The 18949-nt window shown below is 40.8% G+C and overlaps 1 protein-coding gene across 14 annotated transcripts in view; it reads left to right on the top strand.

The window, feature by feature from the left end:
- Positions 1–18949, top strand: part of LOC117323947 (protein bicaudal C homolog 1-B-like) — a 136750-nt gene that overhangs the window by 97990 nt on the left and 19811 nt on the right. For all 14 annotated transcript variants that reach the window (XM_033879575.1, XM_033879493.1, XM_033879591.1 and 11 more), the window contains exons 8-14: positions 3139–3351; positions 4426–4483; positions 5618–5691; positions 7512–7674; positions 15152–15304; positions 16765–16914; positions 18044–18130. In XM_033879575.1, the coding sequence (XP_033735466.1) occupies positions 3139–3351; positions 4426–4483; positions 5618–5691; positions 7512–7674; positions 15152–15304; positions 16765–16914; positions 18044–18130 (898 nt within the window). The remainder of the gene's footprint in view (positions 1–3138; positions 3352–4425; positions 4484–5617; positions 5692–7511; positions 7675–15151; positions 15305–16764; positions 16915–18043; positions 18131–18949) is intronic.

The raw sequence follows: 18949 nt of genomic DNA on the forward strand, positions 1-18949 counted from the left end.
AAGTAAACTGTCTCTACAAACAGTAACTGTCTCACAGGTGGTGAGGAGACTAACAAGTAATGTGTCTGTAAGTAAACTGTGTCACAGGTGGTGAGGAGACTTACAAGTTATGTGTCTGTAAGTAAACTGTCTCTACAAATAGTAACTGTCTCACAGGTGGTGAGGAGACTAACAAGTAATGTGTCTGTAAGTAAACTGTCTCTACAAATAGTAACTGTCTCACAGGTGGTGAGGAGACTAACAAGTTATGTGTCTGTAAGTAAACTGTGTCACAGGTGGTGAGGAGACTTACAAGTAATGTGTCTGTAAGTAAACTGTCTCTCCAAACAGTAACTGTCTCACAGGTGGTGAGGAGACTTACAAGTAATGTGTCTGTAAGTAAACTGTCTCTCCAAATAGTAACTGTCTCACAGGTGGTGAGGAGACTTACAGGTAATGTGTCTGTAAGTAAACTGTCTCTACAAACAGTAACTGTCTCACAGGTGGTGAGGAGACTAACAAGTTATGTGTCTGTAAGTAAACTGTCTCTACAAACAGTAACTGTCTCACAGGTGGTGAGGAAACTAACAGGTAATGTCTCTGTAAGTAAACTGTCTCACAGGTGGTGAGGAGACTAACAAGTTATGTGTCTGTAAGTAAACTGTCTCTCCAAACAGTAACTGTCTCACAGGTGGTGAGGAGACTTACAGGTAATGTGTCTGTAAGTAAACTGTCTCCAAATAGTAACTGTCTCACAGGTGGTGAGGAGACTTACAGGTAATGTGTCTGTAAGTAAACTGTCTCTACAAACAGTAACTGTCTCACAGGTGGTGAGGAGACTAACAGGTAATGTGTCTGTAAGTAAACTGTCTCTCCAAACAGTAACTGTCTCACAGGTGGTGAGGAGACTAACAAGTAATGTGTCTGTAAGTAAACTGTCTCACAGGTGGTGAGGAGACTAACAAGTTATGTGTCTGTAAGTAAACTGTCTCTCCAAACAGTAACTGTCTCACAGGTGGTGAGGAGACTTACAGGTAATGTGTCTGTAAGTAAACTGTCTCCAAATAGTAACTGTCTCACAGGTGGTGAGGAGACTTACAGGTAATGTGTCTGTAAGTAAACTGTCTCTACAAACAGTAACTGTCTCACAGGTTGTGAGGAAACTAACAGGTAATGTGTCTGTAAGTAAACTGTCTCTACAAACAGTAACTGTCTCACAGGTGGTGAGGAGACTAACAGGTAATGTGTCTGTAAGTAAACTGTCTCTCCAAACAGTAACTGTCTCACAGGTGGTGAGGAGACTAACAAGTAATGTGTCTGTAAGTAAACTGTCTCATAGGTGGTGAGGAAACTAACAGGTAATATGTCTGTAAGTAAACTGTCTCTACAAACAGTAACTGTCTCACAGGTGGTGAGGAGACTAACAAGTTATGTGTCTGTAAGTAAACTGTCTCACAGGTGGTGAGGAGACTAACAAGTAATGTGTCTGTAAGTAAACTGTCTCTACAAACAGTAACTGTCTCACAGGTGGTGAGGAGACTTACAAGTTATGTGTCTGTAAGTAAACTGTCTCTACAAACAGTAACTGTCTCACAGGTGGTGAGGAGACTTACAAGTTATGTGTCTGTAAGTAAACTGTCTCTACAAACAGTAACTGTCTCACAGGTGGTGAGGAGACTTACAAGTTATGTGTCTGTAAGTAAACTGTCTCTACAAACAGTAACTGTCTCACAGGTGGTGAGGAGACTTACAGGTAATGTGTCTGTAAGTAAACTGTCTCTACAAACAGTAACTGTCTCACAGGTGGTGAGGAGACTAACAGGTAATGTGTCTGTAAGTAAACTGTCTCTCCAAACAGTAACTGTCTCACAGGTGGTGAGGAGACTAACAAGTAATGTGTCTGTAAGTAAACTGTCTCATAGGTGGTGAGGAAACTAACAGGTAATATGTCTGTAAGTAAACTGTCTCTACAAACAGTAACTGTCTCACAGGTGGTGAGGAGACTTACAGGTAATGTGTCTGTAAGTAAACTGTCTCTACAAATAGTAACTGTCTCACAGGTGGTGAGGAGACTTACAGGTAATGTGTCTGTAAGTAAACTGTCTCTACAAACAGTAACTGTCTCACAGGTGGTGAGGAGACTAACAAGTTATGTGTCTGTAAGTAAACTGTCTCTACAAACAGTAACTGTCTCACAGGTGGTGAGGAGACTAACAAGTTATGTGTCTGTAAGTAAACTGTCTCACAGGTGGTGAGGAGACTAACAAGTTATGTGTCTGTAAGTAAACTGTCTCTACAAACAGTAACTGTCTCACAGGTGGTGAGGAAACTAACAGGTAATATGTCTGTAAGTAAACTGTCTCTACAAACAGTAACTGTCTCACAGGTGGTGAGGAGACTAACAAGTAATGTGTCTGTAAGTAAACTGTCTCTACAAACAGTAACTGTCTCACAGGTGGTGAGGAGACTAACAAGTAATGTGTCTGTAAGTAAACTGTCTCTACAAACAGTAACTGTGTCACAGGTGGTGAGGAGACTTACAGGTAATGTGTCTGTAAGTAAACTGTCTCTACAAACAGTAACTGTCTCACAGGTGGTGAGGAGACTAACAAGTAATGTGTCTGTAAGTAAACTGTCTCTACAAACAGTAACTGTCTCACAGGTGGTGAGGAGACTAACAGGTAATATGTCTGTAAGTACAAACAGTAACTGTCTCACAGGTGGTGAGGAGACTAACAGGTAATATGTCTGTAAGTAAACTGTCTCACAGGTGGTGAGGAGACTAACAGGTAATATGTCTGTAAGTAAACTGTCTCACAGGTGGTGAGGAGACTAACAAGTTATGTGTCTGTAAGTAAACTGTCTCACAGGTGGTGAGGAGATGTCTTTTACACTTGAGAAGTATTCCTCTTACCCTGTCCACGGTAAGAGAGAATGAAATCTCACATCTGTAAAAGCGTGGATACACCTGTCCACGGTAAGAGAGAATGAAATCTCACATCTGTAAAAGCGTGGATACACCTGTCCATGGTAAGGGAGAATGAAATCTCACATCGTTAAAGGTCTCACCACCTAGGGTGTTAAAGATTCTGGTAATCTGATAAATTTGTGTATCAGCACAAATTGTTTATTACAACTGTTGACATTTCTGTGTTTCAGGCACCACTGCCGGTCAGTATGCAGCTAGAGATTGCTCCACAACACCACTTGTTCATCATTGGCCGAGGTGGTATGAATGTTAAACAGATTATGACAAGGACAGGGGCAAGTATCCACTTCCCTGATCCAACCACCGTGACACCTCAAAGGAAGGGCACCTTCTACATTACTGGCAATATAGAGAGTGTGTTCCTAGCTCGCCAACACCTCATTGTAAGTTATCAACTGTATCCTCATACACTAGCATCTCATTATTAATAGTTATCCCTGTCCTCACACCTCACACCCCACACCCGACACCCGACACCCCACACCACACCCCACACCTCACACCCCACACCCCACACCCCACACCTCACACCCCACACCCCACACCCCACACCTCACACCTCACACCCCACACCCCAAACCCCACACCTCACACCTCACACCACACACCTCACCCCACACCTCACACCTCACACCCCACACCCCACACCTCACACCACACTTCACACCCCACACCTCACACCCCACACCTCACACCCCACACCCTACACCTCACACCATACATCACACCACACCCCACACCCCACACCCCACACCCCACACACCACACCCCACACCTCACACCCCACACCCCACACCTCACACCCACACCTTACACCCCACACCACACCTCACACCCCACACCCCACACCTCACACCCCACACCCCACACCTCACCCCACACCCCACCCCACACCCCACACCCCACACACCACACCCCACACTCCACACCCCACACCCACACCTCGCACCCCACACCTCACGACCCCACACCTCACGACCCACACCTCACACCCCACACCCCACACCTCACGACCCACACCCCACACCCCACACCCCACACCTCACACCCCACACTAAATGATTATGGATTATCAATGCACAGAAAAACAGCTTTAATTTCAAACAATCATTTATTTTGCAATTGCCAACAATTTTGCAATATATACACAAGTATGATCTACACAGGCATGTGAAATTTATAATAAAGCTAAATTTGTGTTGAAAACATTTGATGAGTTTATCATTTATGATGACATGAGGTGAGGAACTAAACATTGAATTGTTACCAGATGCTAGTATATAGTCGATATGAATCTGTCAATCAAATTGTGTTCATATGGCTTATATATTAGCATCTGGTAACAATTCAATGGTTAAATATAGTATTTGTTGGTGTTGTTGATATCGGTCCATTTTAATTGAATGACTTTATTCATGTTACTGTATTAAATGACACTTGTTTTTTTCCATTGGTAGGGTTGTCTGCCCTTGGTCCTTATGTTTGATGTCAAAGATGAGATTGACATGGATCAAGGTATGTGATTTATCTCAGTGTCTACGTCTTGTGATCTAGATATCCAGGTCTTATGATGTCAATATCCAGTCTTATGAAGTCAATATCTGTCTTATGATCCCCATATCCACATCTAATGATGTCAATATCCACGTCTTATGTTTTATTATACCCCCTGCAACGTAGTTAGGGGGGGTATACTGGAATCACCTTGTCCGTCCGTCTGTCCCTCCGTCCGTCCGTCCATCCGTCCGTCTGTCACAAAATTTGTCCGGCTATGCATTCGCTCATTTCTTCATGGATTTCACTCAAATTTGGTATATAGTTAGAAGACCATATGAACTTATGTCCCCTGCTATGCTTTTTACATAGTTATGCCCCTTTATTTGAAAAATGGTTATAATTTTGTCCACTTATGCATTTCCTCAATTTTCACAAAATTGGTGTATAGTTAGAAGACCATATGGTGTTGTGATTTTCCCCAAGTAGTCCTTTTAAACAAATTATGCCACTTTAGCCCTTTTTAACATAGTTATGCCCCTTTTTCATACAAAATGTGTATTAATTTTGTCCGGCTATGCATTCACTTAGTTTTTGATGAATTTTCTTGAAACTTTATACAGAGTTGAAGGATGGCATGAAGTTGTGTCTCCAGTAACGGCTTCTTCCGAAAAAAATCTTTTTACAGAGTTATGCCCCTTTATGTAAAAAATGGTTACTAGCTTGTCCGGCTATGCATTTGCTTTTTTTTCAATGGATTTTACTAAAATTTGGTATGTAGTTAGAGGACCCTATGAGGCTTAGCTCTATGCAAAGATTTTGCCGAATTACCAGTTCTAATAGAGTAATGACCCTTTTTCTTTAAAAACGAGCAAAATTTTGTTCGGCTATGCATTCACTTAGTTCTTTCCTAAACATAGAACATGTTTGATTTGGTTATAGTACCATAAATAGGCAGCTTCACAAAGTATCCAAACCAATCATGGAAAAGCGGGGGTATACTTGTCAGCCCCTCGGTGACAGCTCTAGTTTAGATCTTCTGTGGTTTACTTTGAATTAGATATACAATAGTAATCAGAGGTAGCCTATCATCCAACAAGGTTTGTGGATTGTAATATTTTTTGTGACTTATAATCATCTCATTTTCCATTTCAGCCCGTATAACACAACTAATGGAACAGCTTGATGTGTTTATTAGTGTGAAACCTAAACCAAAACAACCAAGCAAGGTAAGTCCTCCAGCAGATTGTCCAAACCAAGACAACCACTCAAGTAAAGTAGGTCACCCATACTCAAACAACAACGTAATCAAGTAAAGTAGGTCACCCATACTCAAACAACAACGTAAAGTAGGTCACCCATACTCAAACAACAATGTAAAGTAGGTCACCCATACTCAAACAACAACGTAAAGTAGGTCACCAATACTCTAACAACAACGTAAAGTAGGTCACCCATACTCAAACAACGTAAAGTAGATCACACAAACTCAAACAACAATGTAAAGTAGGTCACCCATACTCAAACAACAACGTAAAGTAGGTCACCCAAACTCAAACAACCACACAAAGTAGGTCACCCATACTCAAGCAACCACACAAGGTAGGTCACCCAAACAACCACACAAAATAGATCATTCAAACTCAAACAACCACACAAAATAGATCATTCAAACTCAAACAACCACACAAAATAGGTCACCCAAACTCAAACAACCACACTAAGTATGTCATTTAAAGTCAAACAACCACACAAAATAGGTCACTCAAACTCAAACAACCACACAAACTAAGCAACACTAAGTATGTCATTTAAAGTGAAACAACCACACAAAATAGGTCACCCAAAAACTCAAACAACCACACAAAATAGATCATTCAAACTCAAACAACTACACAAAATAGGTCACTCAAACTCAAACAACCACACAAACTAAGCAACACAAAGTAGGTCATTTAAACTCAAACAACCACACAAAATAGGTCACTCAAACTCAAACAACCACACAAAGTAGGTCACCCAAACTCAAACAACCACACAAAGTAGGTCAACTAAATTCAAACCACCACACTAAGTATGTCATTTAAACTCAAACAACCACACAAAATAGGTCACCCAAACTCAAACAACCACACCAGTAGGTCACCCAAACTCAAACAACCACACAATGTAGGTCACCAAAACTCAAACAACCATACAGAGTAGGCAACATAAAGTAGGTCACCCATACTCAAGCAAGCACACAAGTATGTCATTTAAACTCAAACAACCACACAAAGTAGGTCACCCAAACTCAAACAACCACACAAAGTTGTTTAACCAAACTCAAACAACCACACAAAGTAGGTCACCCAAACTCAAATAACCACACGATGTAGGTCACCCACACTCAAACAACCACACAAAGTAGGTCAACCAAATTCAAACAACCATACAAATAGGTCACCCCAACTCAAACAACCACACAAGTATGTCATTTAAACTCAAACAACCACACAAAATAGGTCACTCAAACTTTAACAACCACACGAAGTAGGTCAACTAAATTCAAACAACCACACAAATAGGTCACCCAAACTCAAACAACCATACAAGTATGTCATTTAAACTCAAACAACCACACAAAGTAGGTCACTCAAACTTTAACAACCACACGAAGTAGGTCAACTAAATTCAAACAACCACACAAATAGGTCACCCAAACTCAAACAACCATACAAGTATGTCATTTAAACTCAAACAACCACACAAAGTAGGTCACTCAAACTTTAACAACCACACAAAGTAGGTCAACTAAATTCAAACAACCACACAAATAGGTCACCCAAACTCAAACAACCACACAAAGTAGTGCAATCACACACCACATCCACCACCAATATGTAATATCAATAATTTTCCTCCATTGCATTTAAGTTCAATTTTATCTGTTAAGAATTTAGTGAAGGAAATTATTTTTTCAATTAAATTGATATAGATTTATCAGATACATTATTTAATATGAAAAGAGGATGTTAATATGAAAATATATTAACTGTTTGACTTGCAGTCTGTGATTGTGAAGAGTATTGAGCGGAATGCCCCTAACATGTACCTGGCTCGACTGACCATGCTGGGACTGAAACGGGATGACAAAGCTTACCCTATCACTAAGGCAGTGGATTCAGAGGCAGGAATCCTACAGAACAATGGCCTCGGTCTCTCCACATTGGGTAAGTCTGTGTCACATACCACAATCTAAGGACACAGTACATGTCACCTGTTAGTCACCCATGGTAACAGGCATTGTGTCTGTCCATCCTTCTGTAGGTTGACTGTGCTCTATCTCACTCACTACTTGTTACTAGACAGTTGTTTTGTGTCTGTCTACCATATCAGCATTGTTCAACGTTTTTGTTAGATGTCAATCTGACCACCATGCATTGTGACATGCATATATAATCCACTTTATTTATCCAAACACGCCTGGAGTATTCCTGTAAAACAACACTATTCATGAAGACAGAAAGTACCTCTCAATCTGCATGATCTGTTCCACCCTGCCATTTTGGTCGATGTGGAACTCTCCAGTATTCTATATATAGACACATAAATTCCCATCTTTCTTTCATGTTATAAAATGGTTCAATTAACAAGAATAATTTGTGACTGTAATTTATAAATTCATAGTCCTTAAAAAATACAAATGACATAAAACATGTGTACAGATAATGGAGTATTTCTTTAAGATGTACATATATATATATATATATATGCTCATTGTAGGCCTACCCCACATGTGTATGACTATCATAATGAACCCCAGTTTGAAACTGCCACCCCTGTTAAAGCCAAAATCAGCACAGGACAAAAGGTGGCAGTATCTGGGGGACAACTGTGTATGCATTTATCAGCTCGCCTTCCCAAAAGGCAAGTAAGCTTATGCTATGGTGTCGGATACAATCGGCTATCTGTCATCAACTTTTCTCTTTAAACAGCCTCTTCTCAATACTGTAACCAAGAATTCGTGAGACCTGATATTGTGCCAATAGCATTCTGGGAGGAAGGCCAACTAAGTTAATCAAGTGAGTGGCCTTGCTTTACTTTCAAGGTCACAGGGGTGAAATGTGCTAAAATCTTCAAACAAATTCTTAATAACCAAGAGGCACATAGACCTGATATTGGGCTTGTAGCATGCTGGAATGAAGGTTGTTGAAATGGATGACCTTGCCCTACTTTCAAAGTCACATGGGTCAAATGTGCTAAAAAAAATTAAACAACTTCAAAAGTTAAGATGCCCAAGATCGTGCTATTTGACTAGTATCCTCCTGGGATGAAGTAATACTAATTTTGTTCAAATGAACAACCTTGACTTTCAAGGTCACAGGTGCCAAATGTGTTAAATATAATAAATTTTGAAATGAAGAGGCATTCAGGTTAGAAGCCACACAAAAGACATATACCAAATTTAAAGTTTCTTAAATAACAAGTGAGCCAATAGGCTCATTGGGATTTATCTTAATCTTTGAACAACTTCTTCTTAACACTCCAAATGCCAATGACTTGAAAATTGGGCCTGTTGTATGCTGGAATAAAGGGCTACCAGGTATCTTCAAATGATGACCTTGACCTCAAAGTCACAGGAGTTAAATATGCTAAAATCTCTAAATGACTTCTTCTCAGTAAACCAAAGGCCAAGAGACCTGATATTTGCTAACCATAACCAAACTCCTATATTTGAATATAGATTATCATCCGCATTAATGATCCAGTTAAAACTACAAAGTTCAATTACCAACAGGTAAGTGATACAGGCTCTTTAGGCCTCTTATTACTGTACTAGAGCCCTTGATGTCATATATCTGAAAAATGTTTGGAATGGAAATGTAATCAGCAAAAGTAAAAATCATTTGAGTCAACATTAAGTGTCCTCTACTTTGTTTATACTTTGGGAGAGGAGGTTGTAACAATGAGACGATGCCCTCTGATTGTTTATACTTTGGGAGAGAAGGTTGTAACAATGAGACGATGTCCTCTGATTGTTTATACTTTGGGAGAGTAGGTTGTAACGATGAGACGATGTCCTCTGATTGTTTATACTTTGGGAGAGGAGGTTGTAACAATGAGACGGTGTCCTCTGATTGTTTATACTTTGGGAGAGTAGGTTGTAACGATGAGACGATGTCCTCTGATTGTTTATACTTTGGGAGAGGAGGTTGTAACAATGAGACGATGTCCTCTGATTGTTTATACTTTGGGAGAGGAGGTTGTAACAATGAGACGATGTCCTCTGATTGTTTATACTTTGGGAGAGGAGGTTGTAACAATGAGACGATGTCCTCTGATTGTTTATACTTTGGGAGAGGAGGTTGTAACAATGAGGCAGTGTCCTCTGATTGTTTATACTTTGGGAGAGGAGGTTGTAACGATGAGACGATGTCCTCTGATTGTTTATACTTTGGGAGAGAAGGTTGTAACGATGAGACGGTGTCCTCTGATTGTTTATACTTTGGGAGAGGAGGTTGTAACGATGAGACGATGTCCTCTGATTGTTTATACTTTGGGAGAGTAGGTTGTAACGATGAGACGATGTCCTCTGATTGTTTATACTTTGGGAGAGGAGGTTGTAACGATGAGACGATGTCCTCTGATTGTTTATACTTTGGGAGAGGAGGTTGTAACAATGAGACGGTGTCCTCTGATTGTTTATACTTTGGGAGAGGAGGTTGTAACGATGAGATGTGTCCTCTGATTGTTTATACTTTGGGAGAGGAGGTTGTAACAATGAGGCAGTGTCCTCTGATTGTTTATACGTTGGGAGAGGAGGTTGTAACAATGAGGCAGTGTCCTCTGATTGTTTATACTTTGGGAGAGGAGGTTGTAACAACATTGGGAGAGGAGGTCGTAACAACATTGGGAGAGGAGGTTGTAACAATGAGGCAGTGTCCTCTGATACTTTTTTATAACCCCACCCCACTATGAAATTAATGGGGGTATACTGGAATCAGGTTGTCTGTCCATCTCTCTGTTTGTCCATCTGTCTGTCTGTATGTAGACACATATTTTCAGGACCTGACTCCTCCTAAACCAATGGGCCGATTCCAATGAACTTCACACGAAAAATAAAGGATCATGTCTAGATATGCATTCAACTTTTCTTTTCTCAAAATTTTGGTTGCTATAGTAACTGGTCACTGTAAACAGGTTTTCTGATAATGATTTTGTTGAACTTGCATTCCTCCTAAACTGATGAATTGATTTTGATGAAACTTCACACAAATATAGAGAACCATATGTAGATGTGCATGCAGCTGTTTAAATTCCAAAATTTTGGTTACCATTGTAACTGATCTCCTGATACTTTGTTCTGTAGGAGATGAGTATGTTACAATGAGGAGGCCGTGTCCCCTGATAATTTGTTCTGTAGATGTTACAATGAGGAGGCCGTGTCCCCTGATAATTTGTTCTGTAGAGATGTTACAATGAGGAGGCCGTGTCCCCTGATACTTTGTTCTGTAGATGTTACAATGAGGAGGCCGTGTCCCCTGATAATTTGTTCTGTAGGAGATGAATATGTTACAATGAGGAGGCCGTGTCCCCTGATACTTTGTTCTGTAGATGTTACAATGAGGAGGCCCTGTCTCCTGATAATTTGTTCTGTAGGAGATGAATATGTTACAATGAGGAGGCCGTGTCCCCTGATACTTTGTTCTGTAGATGTTACAATGAGGAGGCTGTGTCCCCTGATAATTTGTTCTGTAGGAGATGAATATGTTACAATGAGGAGGCCGTGTCCCCTGATAATTTGTTCTGTAGATGTTACAATGAGGAGGCCGTGTCCCCTGATAATTTGTTTTGTAGGAGATGTTACAATGAGGAGGCCGTGTCCCCTGATAATTTGTTCTGTAGGAGATGTTACAATGAGGAGGCAGTATCCCCTGATAATTTGTTCTGTAGGAGATGTTACAATGAGGAGGCCGTGTCCCCTGATAATTTGTTCTGTAGGAGATGTTACAATGAGGAGGCAGTATCCCCTTATAATTTGTTCTGTAGGAGATGTTACAATGAGGAGGCCGTGTCCCCTGATAATTTGTTCTGTAGGAGATGAGTATGTTACAATGAGGAGGCCGTGTCCCCTGATAATTTGTTCTGTAGGAGATGTTACAATGAGGAGGCCGTGTCCCCTGATAATTTGTTCTGTAGGAGATGTTACAATGAGGAGGCCGTGTCCCCTGATAATTTGTTCTGTAGGAGATGTTACAATGAGGAGGCAGTATCCCCTTATAATTTGTTCTGTAGGAGATGTTACAATGAGGAGGCCGTGTCCCCTGATAATTTGTTCTGTAGGAGATGAGTATGTTACAATGAGGAGGCCGTGTCCCCTGATAATTTGTTCTGTAGGAGATGTTACAATGAGGAGGCCGTGTCCCCTGATAATTTGTTCTGTAGGAGATGAGTATGTTACAATGAGGAGGCCGTGTCCCGTGATAATTTGTTCTATAGGAGATGTTACAATGAGGAGGCCGTGTCCCCTGATACTTTGTTCTGTAGGAGATGTTACAATGAGGAGGCCGTGTCCCCTGATAATTTGTTCTGTAGGAGATGTTACAATGAGGAGGCCGTGTCCCCTGATAATTTGTTCTGTAGGAGATGTTACAATGAGGAGGCCGTGTCCCCTGATAATTTGTTCTGTAGGAGATGTTACAATGAGGAGGCAGTGTCCCCTGATAATTTGTTTTTTTGAACGGCATGTATTGTATGGCCTAGTCTTGTTAAAATTCATTAAAATTGAAGAAAAAGTGATTGGATAAAGGTCAAGATCTCAATGTCAAAAGGCAGCAACAAGTTCAAGGTTACATGTATTGTGTAGTTGTTGATTGGTTAATATTCAGTTGACGGTCAGACTTTTTCCTAATTTGTGAATGTATAGCATGATTGGTGGGTTCCAATATCCTCGGTGTTGGGATCATCCTTAGACAACTGGGTATTGTTGTCAATACTAATGAAAATATAGCTTAAATATTTGACATTTGCGTACCTTCTAACAAGACCTTTCCATTTGAACTACATTTATGGATCTGCTGACCTTGACCATGACCTTTGACCTACTTTAAAAAAACTAATTTCAAATTTCAATCCACTTGGTGAGCTATGTTCTCATCGGACAACTCTTGTTTATAGACATGATCCTTTATCAAACCATGAACGATATACCTGTATAACTTACCTGTAGCCAGCCGTGAACTATACACCTGTATAACTTACCTGTATCCAGCCATGAACTATACACCTGTATAACTTACCTGTATAACTTACCTGTATCCAGCCGTGAACTATACACCTGTATAACTTACCTGTATCCAGCCATGAACTATACACCTGTATAACTTACCTGTATCCAGCCGTGAACTATACACCTGTATAACTTACCTGTATCCAGCCGTGAACTATACACCTGTATAGCTTACCTGTATCCAGCCATGAACTATACACCTGTATAACTTACCTGTATCCAGCCGTGAACTATATACCTGTATAACTTACCTGTAGCTAGCCATGAACTATACACCTGTATAACTTACCTGTAGCCAGCTATGAACTATATACCTGTATAACTTACCTGTAGCCAGCTATGAACTATATACCTGTATAACTTACCTGTAGCCAGCCATGAACTATACACCTGTATAACTTACCTGTATCCAGCCATGAACTATACACCTGTATAACTTACCTGTATCCAGCCAAGAACTATATACCTGTATAACTTACCTGTATCCAGCCGTGAACTATATACCTGTATAACTTACCTGTATCCAGCCGTGAACTATATACCTGTATAACTTACCTGTATCCAGCCGTGAACTATATACATGTACCTGTATAACTTACCTGTATAACTTACCTGTATCCAGCCGTGAACTATATACATGTACCTGTATAACTTACCTGTATCCAGCCATGAACTATACACCTGTATAACTTACCTGTATCCAGCCATGAACTATACACCTGTATAGCTTACCTGTATCCAGCCATGAACTATACACCTGTATAACTTACCTGTAGCCAGCCATGAACTATATACCTGTATAACTTACCTGTAGCCAGCCATGAACTATATACAATGTACCTGTATAGCTTACCTGTATCCAGCCATGAACTATACACCTGTATAACTTACCTGTATCCAGCTGTGAACTATATACCTGTATAACTTACCTGTTGCCAACATAGCACATTTTGGATTGTTTTACATAACCTACTTACTTATGTCATGATCATTACAGCAGCACTATTAGGCCAAGTGAAATACGGTGTCATATTATAACACCTATCTAATGTATGTCACCTTAAAATTTGTAAAAAAAAAAAAATATCACCATATTAAATAGTGGCAATGTGGTTTTAGATATAAGTACATGGTGAAATGGCCTTGAAATTGCCAGGAGTAGGCGCAATGCTATAGAGGAAGGAACCAATCGGTAAAGCTGTGGCAGGGCTGGTTTTATAGTTAAAAAGTCGCAGTGTTGAGTCACACTTTAAATACTGCATCATTGAAGTCTTCAAAAGTCATTAAATTCTGGATGGATTTAGAATTTCACCGGGAAGTAAAAACATGTTATGTCAATTAGCAGAGAATAGTTATAATGTTGTTTGCTGTGTATCACTTTCTGGTCTGCCAGGATATAGATAAATTTGTTTTTAGTTTCACTTCTCAGGGAGAAAATCTCTGAAAGATAACAGAATCACACAAAAAGTATGAGTGAATTTCTAACAAATTTATTCTTTAGGGATTAGTGGTGCTTATAATGTAACTGAAGGAAGGCTATGTCATTTAAATCACATATCACTAGTCAATCCTTATATATATAGAAGGTGTTCATTAAAAACCACGTATCACAAGTCAATCCTTATACATATAGAAGGTGTTCATTAAAAACCATGTATCGCAGGCATCTTTATAAATGTTGAAATTACAGTGTTGATTTAAAATCACAGGTGTTATACTCATTTAAAACTGTAATAAATTGTTGTCTATAAATGATCTACATAGATTTGATAAAATATCTATACAAACTCAAGGTCATACCAGTAAGTTAGGCTGTTTCATGCACAATAAAATATGTTAAAAAATGTACATACCTGCCTTTATGCCCAGCCAGACTTTATAAAGAATAATTGTATATATATATTTGTGACATTATGAAGGAAAGTGGATTAGAAAGAAAACAAATACTAGGATATGCATTTTCAAAGTCAAGGTCAGTGAGCTATAGATCAAGGTCAATTTGAAAACTTTGTGGGAAGGATGGTTTCAGGATGAACTTAAATTTTGTATAAAAAAAAGCTTGAAATTGAAAAAAAAAAAAAAATGGCCACCATACAGATGACTTCTGATTGTCAAAATTTAGATATTGTGGGATTTTGAAGAAATTTAGCATGTCGACGTTATATGGCAGGGTTGCCACCTCTCACGTCCTTGGTGAGAGACTCACGATATTCAAAGCTTTCTCCCTTGAAGACCTCTGTTACAAAGGGCTGCAATTAATTTCATAAAAATGGGGGATGGATGAATTGGCACTCGGACGACAATTCCAGTTTCATCATTTCATCAAGTTATTGGTTACAGGTAGAGATGAATTTCATGTTAGAGTCAGAATCCTTAGTGATAAAACATCATGGACACACTATATCCTTTATATTTAGGTTTTCTCAGTCAAAATCTGCTGTCTGTCAACACTACCAATGCACTGCTGATGCTCAATGGAAGCCAAGGAGGACACTCAAGCCCCAACTCTGTTCCTCAAAATGTGAATGTCTCTTGTAGCAGTCCCAATCATTGGGTTACACCACCTCCAGGTAAGTCCTTGTCACACCTCTCCCACACCACCTCCAGGTAAGACCTTGTCACACCTCTCCCACACCACCTCCAGGTAAGTCCTTGTCACACCTCTCCCACACCACCTCCAGGTACGTCCTTATCACACCTCTCCCACACCATCCCCAGGTAAGTCTTGTCACACCTCTCCCACACCATCCCTAGGTAAGACCTTTTCACACCTCTACCACACCATCCCCAGGTAAGTCTTGTCACACCTCTCCCACACCACCTCCAGGTAAGTCCTTGTCATACCTCTCCCACACCATCCCTAGGTAAGACCTTGTCACACCTCTACCACACCATCTCCAGGTAAGTCTTGTCACACCTCTCCCACACAATTCCCAGGTAAGACCTTGTCACACCTCTACCACACCATCTCCAGGTAAGTCTAAATGTCACATCTCTCCCACACCAACCCCAGGTAAGTCCTTGTCACACCTCTATCACACCATCCCCAGGTAAGTCTTGTCACACCTCTACCACACCATCTCCAGGTAAGTCTTGTCACACCTCTACCACACCATCCCCAGGTAAGTCTTGTCACACCTCTACCACACCATCCCCAGGTAAGTCCTTGTCATACCTCTCCCACACCATCCCTAGGTAAGACCTTGTCACACCTCTACCAAACCATCCCCAGGTAAGTCCTTGTTGTACCTCTCCCACACCATCCCCAGGTAAGACCTTGTCACACCTCTACCAAACCATCCCCAGGTAAGTCCTTGTCACACCTCTCCCACACCATCCCCAGGTAAGTCCTTGTCACATCTCTCCCACACCATCCCCAGTTAAGTCTCACCTGTCCTCGCACCTCACCCGGAAAAAAAGGCATATACAATTTTGAACTTACCTGTTAGATTTATGCTGCAAACTGTATGCAAACTGTATCTTTCCCTAGCAGAATTGTTCTGAGACAATTTTTAGCTCACCTGGACCGAAGGTACGGTGAGCTTATGTCATGGCGCGTCGTCCATCCATCGTCATTCGTCCGTCCGTCATCCGTCAACATTTGCTTCAAATCGCTACTAGTCAAAAAGTTGTTATTGGATTTTGACCAAATTTGGTCAGAAACATCCTTGGCGGAAGGGGAATCAGATTTTGCATAAATGGTGACTCTGACCCCCAAGGGACCGGAGGGGTGGGGCCCAATAGGGGAAATTGAGGCAATTCCTTTAAATCGCTACTAGTCATAAAGTTATGAATGCATGTTGTAAACTTAAAAAGTCTGGACTTCATTATTTCTTTAAAGCAGTTGGGATCCCCACACTATAACCATGTATAGCATTGTTGGAGGCTGACAAACAAAACAAATTGAACATGAACATTATTTTGACATTTGGTCAAATCCAACCAGGTGAGCGATACAGGCCCCATGGGCCTCTTGTTTCTCTTGTCAGACTACCTGTAACTTGTACATTACCAATTATATACCACACAGGAATATATGGTCCTATGGTAGTCCTGAATTCGTCCACAACTTGCTCCGTCCAGAACCAGCTTGATCTCATCTCCCAGTGTGGTGAGCTTCATAACAAGGACCTTCCTCAGAATGGATCATTCATCAATGTGCCTATATCTACTGACCAAGGTAAGTGTCTATATCTACTGACCAAGGTAAGTGTCTATATCTACTGACCAAGGTAAGTGTCTATATCTACTGACCAAGGTAAGTGCCTATATCTACTGACCAAGGTAAGTGGACATCATGCTATGTCCAAACTGCTCAACAGGATAAATACCAGATAGACCACTCCTACCTGCTAGTTCATTCGGGGTGTCATGGTTCAGGATTTTTTTTTGTCGCTTTCAGTTATTTCAGTTTAATTCAGGCAACATATATTCTATGTATTTCATTATTATATATTATACAAAATTGATCAGCAAAAAAAAAACAAACATAAATTGGTGTACTTTACTGAATCCCCCTCATCAGTGTCAGCCTGTATCATACCATGGCATTAGCATACATATTCATATACTGCTATAAAACTGGGTTAAACTTGTGTATAACTTTCTCAAAGCAAAGGCCTCATGTTGTCATGTTCTGGACTGGGCTCCATGTTGTCATGTTCTGGACTGGGCCCCGTGTTGTCATGTTCTGGACTGGGCCCCATGCTGTCATGTTCTGGACTGGGCCCCATGTTGTCATGTTCTGGACTTGGCCCCATGTTTTGAATCCAATTTCGTTCATAGATGCTGATTACCAAGTTATATTTTATATACACTGACATTGATTGAAGTCTTAACTTCTGCGAAGTGTTTAACTTGTGTTTATAAATATTTCCTGAACTGTTAACATCTTGTGCACAAGACCGTCTGCGACAAGAAAAAGTCAAAGATGCCATGTCAACAATCCTAAACAATCTACAGTATACTTATCATTGCATTTTCACGACTACGTAGGACGTAATCTGGGACGTGTATCAATCGAGATATGACACAAATAACTACAACCTACTTATTCAGAAATACGGAAATTGACAACTAACCGAAATATGGAAATTATTATCTGAACGGTTTGAACTGAGGATAACCATTATTTTGGTTCCTGTAGTCACAACTACTGGTAGTTATGGTATCTCGTACACTATCCAATGTTGACATAACTTAGTATAACTGTAATATAATTGGTGTATGATTGTACTATAATTTCATCCTAGTGACATTTTCTTTGTAAAGCCTTGGACTATGTGTGTCTATATCGGTCTCTGTTATAGTGACCAGCACCACGGCCAGTAGTACAAACAGTCCGAGTCAGAGTCCGTGTCAAAGTCCCATCAGTATGGGACAAAGTGCCTCCCCAGGTCAGTAAAACTTGTCTATCAATTTTGTTGAAATTTGTTCCTCATTGAAAATTATGCAATTACGAGTATATACATTTTACAGTACAATATTTTCCATTCATCCCCATGAAACAGGATTCATACCTTGATGCTCTTCAGTCACATAGCCCTGCGTCCTACCACTAGACCACCGTGTAGCGACTCGGACTAACGACCCTTCTGTCACATAGCCCTACATCCTACCACTAGACCACCATGTAGCGACTCGAACTAACGACCCTTCGGTCGCGTAGCCCTACATCCTACCACTAGACCACCATGTAGCGACTCGAACTAACGACCCTTCGGTCACGTAGCCCTACATCCTACCACTAGACCACCATGTAGCGACTCGAACTAACGACCCTTCGGTCACATAGCCCTACATCCTACCACTACACCACCATGTAGCGACTCGAACTAACGACCCTTCGGTCACATAGCCCTACATCCTACCACTAGACCACCATGTAGCGACTCGAACTAACGACCCTTCGGTCGCGTAGCCCTACATCCTACCACTAGACCACCATGTAGCAACTCAAACTAACGACCCTTCGGTCACGTAGCCCTACATCCTACCACTAGACCACCATGTAGCGACTCGAACTAACGACCCTTCGGTCGCGTAGCCCTACATCCTACCACTAGACCACCATGTAGCAACTCAAACTAACGACCCTTCGGTCACGTAGCCCTACATCCTACCACTAGACCACCATGTAGCGACTCGAACTAACGACCCTTCGGTCACATAGCCCTACATCCTACCACTAGACCACCATGTAGCAACTCGGACTA

Source organism: Pecten maximus, chromosome 1 (assembly GCF_902652985.1).
Source record: "Pecten maximus chromosome 1, xPecMax1.1, whole genome shotgun sequence".
NCBI classification, from domain to species: domain Eukaryota; kingdom Metazoa; phylum Mollusca; class Bivalvia; order Pectinida; family Pectinidae; genus Pecten; species Pecten maximus.